Source organism: Alligator mississippiensis, chromosome 2 (genome assembly GCF_030867095.1).
Source record: "Alligator mississippiensis isolate rAllMis1 chromosome 2, rAllMis1, whole genome shotgun sequence".
Lineage (NCBI taxonomy): Eukaryota > Metazoa > Chordata > Crocodylia > Alligatoridae > Alligator > Alligator mississippiensis.
Window position 1 is genome coordinate 141,569,978 of NC_081825.1, and position 13,447 is coordinate 141,583,424.

Consider the following 13,447-nt stretch of genomic DNA (forward strand, 5'->3'; position numbering starts at 1 on the left):
GAAGCCAGCAGCTAAAAACAAAACGGCTGCAGCTATCCAACTCCATTTTATTCAGATGATCATAACATAATACAGGAGATTGCTAAACTAGCACAGGTAAATTCTGAAGTGTCATACTGGACTACCGTGGGCTGCGTCCACTCAAGCACGGATATTTGGTTCCCCAGGAACAAGCAGCAGTGGCACACCTTGTGCCACCGCTACTTATCCCCAGGGGCCGCCCATACCATGCGCCCTCTGGCATGTGGCAGGTTACCCTGGGTGGGGTAGGAGAGGCTAGGGCCAGCAACTGTGCTGGCCCCAGATGCCTTACCTGGGGTCCTGGATCTCCCAGGATCAAAAAACAAACAAACCAAACAACCCGGTAGCAGCACAGGGAACGCCTGAATATGCAGTGTGCGGCACTACAGACAGGTCTGTGGCACCACATACCACACGGCCATGCTCATCTGGACACAGCAATGGTGGCTTTATAGGTATACCCAACTAAAAGACTTGGGGAAAATTAACTATAAGACAGGCTTTGGCTTTTCCTAAAATATTCTAAAAGAACACAAAAAAATAGCTCTTTGTGAGGGTCTGGAGGGTACTCACCTGGGCCACATTCCCGGCCAGGGGCATGAACCTCACCAGATCACGACGTCCATGCTGCGACGGAAGCTCCCCATCCGCCCCTGCCCAGCTTTACCCCCTCGACAGGTGAAGTAGACTGGTGCTAATCTACAGTGGGGGCAATATCTAGGGGCCAGGAACAGAGCCACGGGAGGAAAGGAGAGAAGGACGTCAGGGAGAAGGAGGAAACCCAGGAGCCAGAGACACAGGGAGAAGGCTGCAAAAACTGGGTAAGCACCTAGACGGACCCCAAAGAGGTGGAGACACCCTCGCCACGGGAGTGAAGAGGAGGGTGGAAGGAAGAAAACAGAGGAAGACAAAGTGGGGAGAGACCCTAGAAAAGGCAGAGGAGGCAGATCTGCCTGAGCCATCAGCTGCGGGTTTGTTTGGGTTTTTTTCTTTCGTTGATTTTTGCATTGCGCGTTTGGGGCCGTGAACCGGGCGCCACTGGATGCCGGTTAAGCCACAGGTGGCCACGGCAAGGAGAAAGCCCAAATCAGGATCAGGCGCTCCTCGACGTGGGGAAGGGGATCATGTTCCCCAGGTGTCTCCACAGCCAGATCAGGAGCAGGGAAGCTGACGGATGGGGAAGACCTTCCTTGTCCTTTCCTGCCCTTGGCAGCAAAGGGAGTTCCCCTCCTTGTTAAGCAGCCACGCACTGCCAATTAAGCTCAGCACAGCCATAATTAACAAAGTAGCCCAAGAAGAAGCCCAGGGCAGAAAGAAAGCCACAGACCAGGCTCTGAGGGGTAACAAAAACCCCAGCCATCTGGGACTAAACTGACAGGTTTCAAAAAAAAAAAAAAAAAAAAAAAAAAAAAATTCAATTAAGAGTCCTTTTGTCACTCTTATTTTTGAGGCTTCAGGTACTGGGGCAGAACCCAGTGGTCAATCCAGGTGGAGGCGGGTAGTCACCACCTCCCTTTCATTAACATCATCTTACCATCAAGGTCATGTCAGGTGGGAAGAGAAGGCATCAGATTTCACCTAGATTGACCAACAGGGGTACAGCCACCCTGAGGGGACCAGTGGACATCAGTGGGATGTAGGGGCACACGCCTGTACCCGGTGACTACCCGACACTCTTAAGTAAACTGTCTTCATTAAATATATCTTCACCGTTTTAAAAGGTGCAAAGATATGGGTCACCCAACAAAGACTCAACTAAAAATGTTCTCACATCCCCCAAGAAAAAATGGATGAATAGAATTTTTCTTGAGTCATATCCTAAAAAACCAAGAGATCACAGATATAGTTCTCCTTTCTTCACTAGAATCATATAAAAGTAGGGCTGAAAGGGACCTCAAGAGATCATCTTGTACCACTCAAGCCACAATCCTCCTCCTCTAACCCATCCACAGAAGTTAAAACCATCCTGATTCATATAAACCAGTGGCGCTCAACCTATCACCCACGGGCCATATGCAGCTCTCAAAACCCACGTGAACCTCCCATCGCCTGCCAGAGCTATGCATGCACAATGAGCTCTAAGTTCATTAACACACAAGTGCAAGCTCTGGCTAGACCCAGAGCAGCCCTGGAACTGTGTGTGAACACAACCACCACTTGCCCCCTCTAATGACCTCAACAGCAGGCAAAAAAAAAAAAAAAAAAAAAAAAGAAGACAAGCAACAGTGTTCACTCCCTGGACTTGAGCTACACAAAAGCTGTGATCACAGCTAGACTCAACGTGCTGGTGAGTTCAGAGAGCTCACTGTGCATGTTCCAGCAATACTTTTCTATGCAGCCTTTAGCCATTTCTTTAAAAAAAATACCAAACACACATTAGGTTATGTACTAATGGTCTAACATTCTTAAAACTACACAAACAACCCTCTTGCAGAAATAACAGGCACAATGCCCAAGAACACCCCTAATTTGCCACACACACAGCAGGGAGATAAGGGTTCTGACAATGTCCTGCCACTGCAAAAATAAGAAATACTATAGCTTGTTAAAATACACTCAACCCGACTACAGACAAAACCCAATGTTTCTAAGGAAAGTGAAAGGAAAAAAAAATCCTGACACCTGTAGTAACAGGAGGGAAAAAAATTCCTTCCCAGCCCCATGTGGCAACCAGGAAAGCCCAGAAGCATGAGAAAATTCAAACACCCTCCTCTCTGTACTGAAACCAAGGGACTGCAAATAACTAAACACATCACACCCCCTAACTAGAGAGACAAAACTTGTTTTTCTGTTCCTTTATATAAGATAAGATAACATTCCTAGATCAGATTATATATGACAAGAAATCACTACTCAATTCCCCTTTCCTACATAGAATCATAAAACATAGTGTTGGAAGGGAGCTCAGGAAGTCATCTATTCCAGCCTTCTGCTCAAGGCAAGACCATCTCCAGCTAAACTATCCCAGTCATGCATTTGTCTTAACGTGATCTTAAAAACTGCCAAGATTAGACATTCCATCACCTCTCTAGGTAGCCTATTCCAATGCTTAACTGTCCTCAGAGTGGTTCTCCTAGCATCCAACCTAAATCTCCCCTGCAGCAATTTAAGACCATTGATCCTTACCATGTCCCCTGCAGCCACAGAGAATAGATTATATCACTGTATACCTTTCTAGGAGCTGCAAGCCAAGAACACAACAGTTCTGGGATACAGGAATAGTTAATTGACTCAATTAACTGAGTCTGCTAGAGCATGGTAATTACTATGCTCCAACCAGCCTCCACATCTCATGTATCAGCATCCCCCTGTTTCAAAATGGCGGAGGAGGTGCTTTATCTAAGGTTTATCTGACGAGCTTTAGATAAAGCACCTCCTCCGCCATTTTGAAGCAGGGGGATGCTGATACACGAGACACTCCGCGCGCTTTAATTAGAGCAGCTCTCGGAGATGCACTAATTAAAGGGCCCCCCTTTCCCACACACCTAAAAATATCCTCTCTGGTTATCTGATGACTTGAGTGATCTGTGGGAGAACTCAGAATGTAGATAGCTCCATGGTAACAGTTGCTTCTGTGCAAAAGTTAGAGGTGCACCGATACATAGGTCCGATATCAAATCGGCACCGATATAAAGAAAATGCACTACATCAGAAGTTGGCCTGATGGGGCTGATAATCTGGCCAATACATGACCACTCATGCCTGCAGCCACAGCATGGAGGCGGCAAGGAGCAGAGCCTGGCAGCTTGGAGAGCTGTGTCCAGCTGATAAGACTGTTGTGGTAGAAGGTGAGGGGGGAGATCAATGCCCCCCGCGGTGAGGGAGGGAGTGTAGCTGGGGCTGCCCAGCCAGGGCAGGCTGGGGTATGGGATGGAGCCGCAACTCATCTGTGGGGAGGGTGGGCAGCTCCCACCGCTGTGTGCACCCCTGGAGGGGACAGGGGGGTGACCCCAGATCTGCACAGGGCAGGGCGAACTGCAGCTACAGGCCTGGGCTGGAGGTTGTTCTAGGCCATGCTGCACTCAGGGTGGGCAGTGGTGGCACTGGGAGGGTGGGGGGAGGATGCAGCCCCCCCAATTTTGCCGTAGCCCCCTTGTAGCTCAAAGCTGCCCCTGTGCAGTCTGCAAGAAGGGAGGAAAGAAGGGGAGGGAGCTGCAGGCTCGGGTTTGCCTAACCTGAGCTGGAAGGAGGGCAAGTGGATTGGATGCCCCCTGCCTCCCCCCACTCCACCCCAAACCTCCGTCCTGCTCAGTCTAGTCAAACCCTAGCCTGCAACTCACTTCCCCTCCCTTCTTGAAGATAGAACCAGGGCTATGAGGGGAGGAGGGACCTAAAGGAAAGAAGCTACAGGCAGGCTCCTCAGGCACAATCAGCTCTAAGGTGGAACTCAACCACTCCCCCCACCCCTGACATCTGTTGTGTCAGGGGAGGGCCACTCTAACTTATGGCACTTTATGTAAACGCCAGGTCTCTACACTAAAGCCAAATAGTTCATTTTAGCCTGTGTAGTGCATAATGGGATAGCATCATGTATAGGGTTACCATATTTCCAGGATCAGAAAAGAAGACACCTGTGGAGAGGAGGGATATATGATGGGGGGCGGGGGGAAGGGTGATATGCCTGTGCCTTACCTCTACCGGTCACTCCTAAGTCCCTGCAGGTGCCCCTCAATCCCAACCTGCAGGTCCCTGCCCCACAGCCCTGCCGGTGCCCCTCACTCCCGACCCACAGCCCCCTAGACCTGCCGATACCCCTCACTCCTGAACCACAGCCCTGCCCGCCCAGCCCTGCTGCCCATGCGCGAACACACACACACACGACCTGCAACAGCCAGTCACCTTGCCCACTGCTCCTGGCCCCAAGCATCCAAGCTGCTTGTGCCTGGGAAAAGCAGAGGCAAAACAAAAACCTGGACATTTGCTTGCATTTTAAAAAGCCAGCCGGCCACAAGGACATATGGTAACCCTATGTGGCCTAAAGCAGATACCAGGGAGGAAGAAAGAAGCAGCTTCTAACAGGCTTAGATACATCTTACATCTATATCTCAGCAAAAACACATTGTTAGCAAACTAGAGAACAAAAGTTCCTAGTGTAAGGTGATGAATGTATTTGCAATCACTATCACTCAACCAATCCTAAACTTTCACTTTTAAGAAATAAAATCTCTAGACCTTTTTCACTCCAAAAGATAGTTTTCAAAACAAATTGGGCATAAGCATGAAAACTTGCAGGCCTCATTTTAGAAGTTGTAAATTTAAGAAGTTCACAGTATTCACCAGCTGTTCCCCTTCAGCTTTTGGTGTATACAAGCGACCCTCGCCATTCACAGGGGATACGTTCTTGAGATCCCCATGAATGGCAAAATCCATGAATACGGCACTGCATTTGTGAACATTATGAACGCAGTGCCCCCAGCAGCTGGGGGGGGGGGGGGGGGGGAGGCGGCACACACGGCGGACAGCTGCACTGGCAATGGCAGGAGCCCGGTGGTGGCAAACGCAGAGCTCCCGAGGTGCTCCCGTAAGTGCATTTAAGATGCGGGTTCAGCATATGCAAATATTTGAAACCGCCAATGCTGAACCCACAAATAGCGAGGGTTTCCTGTAATTACCTCCCTATTCAACCCCCACCAGCAAGAGACACAAACAGGCAAGTAAGATTTTCATCCTCACTCTCACACTTTCCTCAAATATCTGCTTGCAAATTTAGCAGCATAGCTAATAGTACAAATCCAGGAAACTGAAGATGCCTCTCCCACATGGACTCTCCCTTTGAAGAGTTGAAGTTCCTCAGACTGGAGAGGGAAAAGGAAGAGAAGAATACAAGTCCTGAAAACATTCAGAATTTCAAATGAATTTTCTGGTAGTTCCCATGTTATCTTGCCAATGACTACAAGCGACTTGGATGGAGGATTTAAAAGGTTTATGTATTAGCATTTACAGTCTCCCTTATTACCACTGCAGAAGAACCACACAATCCACCAGATGAACTGAGTTTAGGATTCAAACTATGTTATGCATGCATGCATGCCTTTACCCATTAGTGAACCAGTTTTATTCCTCCCTCTCTCCACATACAGAAAGATGACAAAGGACATACCGCATCCTAGGCAGTACACAACTGTCTGTGATCTGTGACAGTCTGCAAATCTCAGGACATCAGGACCTATTACAGAAACAGGACCTCTGCCTCTCCCCAGTAAAAATGCCCACACAGGAAAGAGCCAGTCTATCACTGTACCACCATACTGTAGCAACTTGGAGAGAGAAAAATTACCTTATTTACTCAAGTATAAGATACCCCCCCCAATAATAAGAGTCTACATATGAAAAATTTATAACTGTGTTATAAGTTTCCAGGTACAGAATCTAATTACCGGAGATCTGCCTTGAATTTGTTCCCCTCCCACTACTACAGTAGGAAAATTAATCTAGGGGGGTCAGGTAGCCCCTTCTGTCTCCTCCCAAATTCTTCCCCCTGCAGTCCCTTTCTTTCTGTGCCCCTCCCCTTACTGTCAGACCTTGTTCTTCCTGAGCACATAAAAATGAGGAACAATTTTGAAAACACTGACCTCGAAATAAACATACCAGTAGTAATTTGCATATAGTACCCATAGACTCAGTTCTCCAGAACTACTGCATTTTACCTTTTTGACATTGCTGCAAGTTTTCATAGATTCATAGATGCTAGGGTTGGAAGGGACCTCAATAGATCATCGAGTCCGACCCCCTGCATAGGCAGGAAAGAGTACTGGGTCTAGATGACCCCAGCTAGATGCTTATCTAACCTCCTCTTGAAGACCCCCAGGGTAGGGGAGAGGCACCACCTCCCTTAGGAGCCCATTCCAGACCTTGGCCACTCGAACTGTGAAGAAGTTCTTCCTAATGTCCAGTCTAAATCTGTTCTCTGCTAGCTTGTGGCCATTATTTCTTGTAACCCCCGGGGGCACCTTGGTGAATAAAACCTCACCAATTCCCTTCTGTGCCTCCGTGATGAACTTATAGGCAGCCACAAGGTCGCCTCTCAAACTTCTCTTGCGGAGGCTAAAAAGGTCCCGGTTCTCTAGTCTCTCCTCGTAGGGCTTAGTTTTAGCAAAGGTAATCACAAACACACTTTTAAGCAGCACATTAGCATGTACTTTGGCATCTACTTATATTACCTACTACTAGTCCAAAGCCAAAAGGCTCATGATTTACCATACAGGTCACTGGGCTGAGCCCCAGCATAGTCAACAGCAGTTCTAGCCATGGTTATCCCATGACTCAGCACTGCTCAGTATGTGCTTATACTCTAGATACCCCCACAAAGGATCCATATGCTGATCAGCTGCCCACTCATGACTGGACCCAGGTGCTCTTGTCAAGAGTCCTAGGATCGTCCAAAAAATTATATGCAAATATGTTGCAGGGCAACCTGCTCCACTACATAGAGGGTGGGGCCACACTAATCATACTTGACAGGCTGAGATAGGGGACGACAAGGATTCTGAGTGAACTGTGTGGGACCCCATTTAGTGATGTTGGCCAGGCATTTAAGACTGGTAAAGAAACAGAAATAATTGAAAATGGGAAAGAAAGCCACAGCTCAGCTGTGGGAGTGAACAAGTCTAAATGTATTCAATGTACTGGCTCACCATGACTTAAGAGTCAGACTTGAGGGGGACTCACTCAATGGGCACTACCATATATCTTATTCAGATGGGATGCACTAACCTATCCTTGTGGTAGGTTCCAATCAGTATGTGCGCCCAATGTGGGCCGTGCATTTTTATAGCTTGCTCAGTGTTGGCTGCATTTAATCAACTTTGTAGTTGGTTTCCATTACCAAGCACATGATGCTTTTGGCAGCAATTTAATAATGGACAACGTGTTTAATGAGGTTTCCTCAGATGCATATGTAAGATAAAGGGCTTCCTTTCCCCCCATGCTGACTGGGGGAAAAAAATGCATCATGTATTCAAGTAAATACAATATATGACAACTAAAAAAAACAAAAACCCTTCTTAATCTGTAGGAGAGAGAGAAAAGTACACAGTTAAAAAATGATGTTGGAACCTCTGCTGAAATGCAGAATACGTAAATGTTCCTTTTGTTCTTGAATTCAGAACTTAATATTGATTCAGTTTTAAAAAACAATACATTTAGCTTCCAAACAAGTTCGCCCCTTTCTTCCACAGATGAAGTGGAACCACTGCACAGCCACATTCAGCAACCACATGGTGTAAATTTGAAGGAGACTTGTGGTGTACCAGCGGCTCAAGAGGTAAAGCATGTGCCACATATGCTGATAAAGCTGGAACTTTAGGAGAAAACTGAGGCAGTGCACTAGTTGGACCTGGCTCACCCAATGTCTCTATAAATCAGGTGCTTTAGTGAGGCTTTTTTGGCACTTTCATCTAATAGGTGACTGAATCAGTTTTAGGTAAAAGCATCAAAAAGCCCCACTGAAGCACCCAATCTGTATAGATGCTGCAGAGCAAGGCTGAACTAACACGCTGCTTCTTCCGATAAAGCGCGGTTTTCTGGAGGGGTTTTTCCACATCTGTCTGTAGCCAGCATTTCACAGCTCATTAAAGCGCCATCTGCATACACCATGGTGCGTACTTCTGTTGCAAGCTCAGCTGGTATACATCCACAGGTTACTGGTAGAGTTCAGATCCCCCAAAAAGCCACCTTTAACTCTTTACGCTGACAATATATTTTTTAAAAAAGGAAAAAAAAGACAGTGTTATTCTGTAGCTGAAAACTGAACACTATACTTCATGAAGTCCCAAGAAGTGCCTCCTTAAGAAGTTATTTTTGTAAATGATTTTACATTTTAAATATTAACCATCGTGTGGACATAATAAGTACATATCCATTATTAAAAATGCTTATATTGGAAGAGTAGAGACACTCCAGTCAGCACTTATGCACTGTTTCGCTGGATGCTATATGGAGATACTGCAGTCCCAGTACATAGGATTCAAAGCCTGCCCTAGCAGTTATATTTAACAGTCATGGAGGTACTGAGCTGAGACTATAGTATATTCTAATAAAACTTCTTGCAATATTCTCACATTTCAACAGAAGTTTCAAAATCATCTTTAAACTCTGTACCTGTATCTTAGCTTGCTCATTTTATGGTTATCCCCTTCCCTATTGGTTTTCATCTATACATCTTCTTCAGTAGCCAAACTCAAGTTCTGTAGACACAAGTCTTTTCTACCTACCTGTACAATTTAGCAACCCCAGATTAAGGCCACTAGGAACTACCCCAAGACAAAAATATCAGCACCCCTAAAGTTTCAATACAAATGTGTTCTGTTTAATGCACCCCTGTTAGTATCTCTCCACCTTATTGCACTTTAAGGGATTTATTTCTTGTACAACTAATAAGGAATAAGGTTTTTCCTGTTTCTTTTGGAAATTCTTCCCCTCCACCGGTCTTTTCATTTTTTAATTCCAATGAGTTCAAAGCATCACATCCCACATCTCTTTGAGGCAAGGGGAGGCTTGAAAAGCTTGCTCTTAATTGACTTCCCACCTACCCACTTCACAATTGAAGCATTCTAGCAACATACATTCCCAGGCCAGCCACCATCTCAGTCAAGGTTTGGGCTTATTTTGAAGCCAATGGCAAGAGGAAACAGAAAACTACTTAGAGTCCTCTCTCCCTTCTTTTCAGACACTATAAAGTGACTTCATGAGAGACAGACTTCACCTTCCTAACTAAGATTAAGAGTATACCAAAAATAAATGATAGCTCAGACAGAGAGCAGCTGTAGAGGTTAATACAAGCTACCTAGCCAGAGTAATGGTACCAAAATACATAGTTAGCCATGTTAGCCTGAAATCAAACAGACCTATCTGTCCCCCTTCAGGGGCATGGACCTAGTCCAGGTGCAGGCAAAACACAGCCTGCAGGACAAATCCAGCCCACCAGGCCATTCTATCCAGCCAACAGGGCACCTAAGTGTCACAACCCAAAGTTGTGGTTTTTGTTTGCGTGTGCTTCGGCACTACTAAATTATTTTCCCGCCGATTGTAGCTTTCTTCGCACGATAGAGTTCTCTGCTGCGGGAGAGAACTCTGGTGCAACGGGGGATTTCCCGCCAAATTACAGCTTCTTTGCAGGGTCATTTCTTTTGCATACTGGTAATGCACGTTGCAAAGGAGTTCCCGCCATTTGTATTTGGATTCACGCCACATTATTGGCCAGTTCCAAATGTAGGCACACGTGGCGGCTAGCTATTGGCTTGCTAGCTTGGGTAGTTTCCGCCCGAGTCAGAGAGGGAGAGGAGGGAGAAAGAGAAAACTGGAGAGAGATAGAACTCGCCAGGAGGAGGAGACTTCGTGCTGTGTGAAGATCTCCAAGCGCTGCGGACCCTTGCAGACCCAACGCGCCTCTCTCAAGCTTAATAACCGAACCCGCGGAGCTTCCGCTTCTAGCCTCTCTCCGTCGCCGATCGCAATCCAAGACGTATCCCTTTCCTGTAAACCCAATTTTCAAACCCACGGAGCCTAAACAACTCCGGGGGACCACGGAACCGAACCGAACCCGCGGAGCCTAAACAACTCCGTGGGAGCAACCGAATTTGTCATAGTCCTCTAGCAAGGATTTAAGCGGAGCTGCGCCTGGAAACCTGTCCAGACTACACCACTACCATCTTTGGGTGTAAGTAAACAATCTTTTCAATCAACCACTACGCGTTTGTGACTAATTCTAGTTCGCCACCGGTTTTCTCCGACCCCGCGTGCGCAAAAGACAGGCCGCAGATCGCCCCCCGACTCGCACTTGGCGGCAGGATCGGGGCCCGGCCTGCACACTAAGAAGTTTAGGAACTTAATATTTATCTGCTCCTGGCTGCCTATCAAAGACAACAGGAGCCAGGGGCAGTAGGACCCAGGGAAGCTGGCAGGACCCAGCACCAAGGCCAGCCAGCCAGCACCCCCCTCTGGAAGCCTCTGCCTGAGGCCACTTTCACTGCTTGCCTCCAGGCTGGACTGCACCGGTACCCTGGAGCTAAGACCATGAGAAAGAGAGAGACAGAGAGCTCATAGTGTGAGTACCACACATATACCCACACCCCACCTCATGCTGCCATACATGCAGACACCCATACCCCCTCACACACCCTGCCCCCACAAACCCTACCCACACTCCACATATCCACACACACGTTCCCTCACCCCACACACATATCCATGCCCCCACACACCCTCCCCATACCTGACAGTATTCAAGAGTAAGACTTCATTTTAAGCTATTGTGCAGTCACCTCTGTGTACACCAAACAAACATGTAAATCAGGACAAAATATTTTTTGAAATCAAATTAATGAATGTTGTAGATGTTTGATTTTTAGAATATAATTTGGTATTTTTCTGGTTCTGAGATGGCAAAACCCCTTGCTAAAACGAGTATTTCCAGGGCGGGGGTAGGAACAACTTGTGGTAGCAAAGGTAGGGAGTTAGGGAGCAGGACTTCTGGTCCCAAAATGGCAACCAGGGGGCGGGGCACCTGTCAAGGGGCAGGACTACCCATGTGGCCTTCGACAGCTTGCCAAAACTCAGTAAGCAGCCCTCCACCCAAAATAACTGCCCGCCCCTGGCCTGGGCCCACCATGCAACCTGTTAGCCTCCCTCACACAGGGAGGCTAGAGAAAAGGATGCCGATTGATTACTGAGGACAAATGATAAAAAAAACAGGGACAGAAGTGGAGGTCAAAGGTTCCAAACAAGAGTGCCAAGGGGGGGGACACCAAGCAAAGTGCATCGGACAGCACCCGCTGGCCCTCAAATGAGTCCAAGGAGCCAGCAGACACTGCCCAGTGATACGCTGCTTGGAGACAAAGTAGGGCAAGGCTGAAGTCAAACAGAAGGCAAGGAAGACTTGCACCTTACAGACTAATGAAAGTATACTATGTAGATACATACCATAAGCTTTTGTGAGCTGAAGACATGTGCTATATATATCTACTTTAGACCAGTCTATTAAAGTGCAAATATAGTACCAACAAGTTGTTCTGTTAAATACAACAAAAGCGATCTCAAGTCTATTCAACATTTTGTTTTGAGGAGAAAGAGCTATTGGCTTTTCATGAAATGAAAAGCATTTCACAGTTACCAAGAGCAGAACCTGTAACATGCACCAAGTCACAAAGGCTATGGCATGTTCAGAGCCACCTGACAGAGAACAAAACTCTTGTCTTCCCAACAGGTAACCCTAGTATAAGCAATTCAAACTGACATTTGATCAATCAAGCTATGAGCTCCACACACATCCACAAACACACTTGACAACAGCCAATGGCCCCTTGGCATGAGAGTTCCTCCAGGCAGGAGGAAAGAAAGGACCCAGCAAAACCACTGGGGGAGTGGAAGGGAGGAAACGGTACAGGCACTGTTAGCCTTGCACTGCAAACAACCAGGGTTACATCATTCCCAGGAGAGTTTCTCCCGGGACAGCAAACGTCTGTACAGGCTGCAATGGGAAACTGCAAGTCTCCAGCCAGCCTCAGGCCGGGGGCTGGGTCACCACCGCCCCCGCAGCGGGTCCCCGACTCTCACCCACCAGCGGCGAAGTGCAGGGGGGTGGATTTCCGCCCTGCCATGTCCTTGGCGTTGACGTTGCCCGCGTCCACCAGGCGCTTCACGCGGGTGACGTCCCCATTGCGGCAGGCCTCCAGCAGCTCGCGGAAGGCGCCGCTGCCGGCCCCAGGCCCGGGACCGGCCGGCTGCTCCGGGCTGTCGGCCGCGGGGCTGGAGGCGGCGGACGACGACGAGGACGAGGCGGAGGACGAAGAGCCGGAGCTGCTGCTGCTGCTGCTGCTGGCGGCGGGCGGCGGCAGGGGGGGCCCGGCGGCGGTCGTCCTGTCGGGGCTGTCCGGGCGCGGGGGCCGCTCGGGGCCGCCGTCCCGGCCGCCGCCCGCCGAGGGGGGCGCCTCGCCCTCGGGCCCGGCCAGGCTGTGGCGCGGCGCGGAGGGCGCTGCGGCGGCCGCGGACAGGCTGGGGCTGCGCGGCGGGGAGGCGGCTGGCGGCGAGGCGGGGGTGGGCGGCGGTGGCGGGTGGTGGTGGTGCTGCGAGCGACGCGTCGCCGCCATCTTCCGCCCCCAACCCCGTCACTGCGGCAACGGAGGCAGCGCCCGCCCCTCGCTTCCGGCCCACCGCAGCCAATCTCGGCCCCAGCGGGCCGGATGTGACGTCAGGTGTGAGGAGGTGAGGGGCGAAAGGGGAGGGCGCTGGCGGGTCCAGCGGAACAACAGGGGGGCGGAGCCGTTCGAGGCCCCGCCCCCTAGCGCGCGCAACGCGTAGTACCGCCCCGTGCTTTCTGGCGCATGCGCACCACATCTGCTCTTACCCTGTTCCCTTGCCCTGTAGCACCCATAAGCTAGTGTTGCCAGTTGCGCTATAATTACCGTACTTCTACGATAATTTCAACCGT

At 49.0% G+C, this 13,447-nt stretch overlaps 1 protein-coding gene across 1 annotated transcript in view; it reads right to left on the reverse strand.

Moving 5' to 3' along the window:
* Nucleotides 1-13,121, reverse strand: part of TNKS (tankyrase) — a 255,631-nt gene extending 242,510 nt beyond the window's left edge. The window contains exon 1 of the mRNA XM_059722215.1: nt 12,578-13,121. Coding sequence (XP_059578198.1) covers nt 12,578-13,106 — 529 coding nt within the window. The 5' untranslated portion in view covers nt 13,107-13,121. The remainder of the gene's footprint in view (nt 1-12,577) is intronic.
* Between the last annotated feature and the right edge of the window lie 326 nt (nt 13,122-13,447).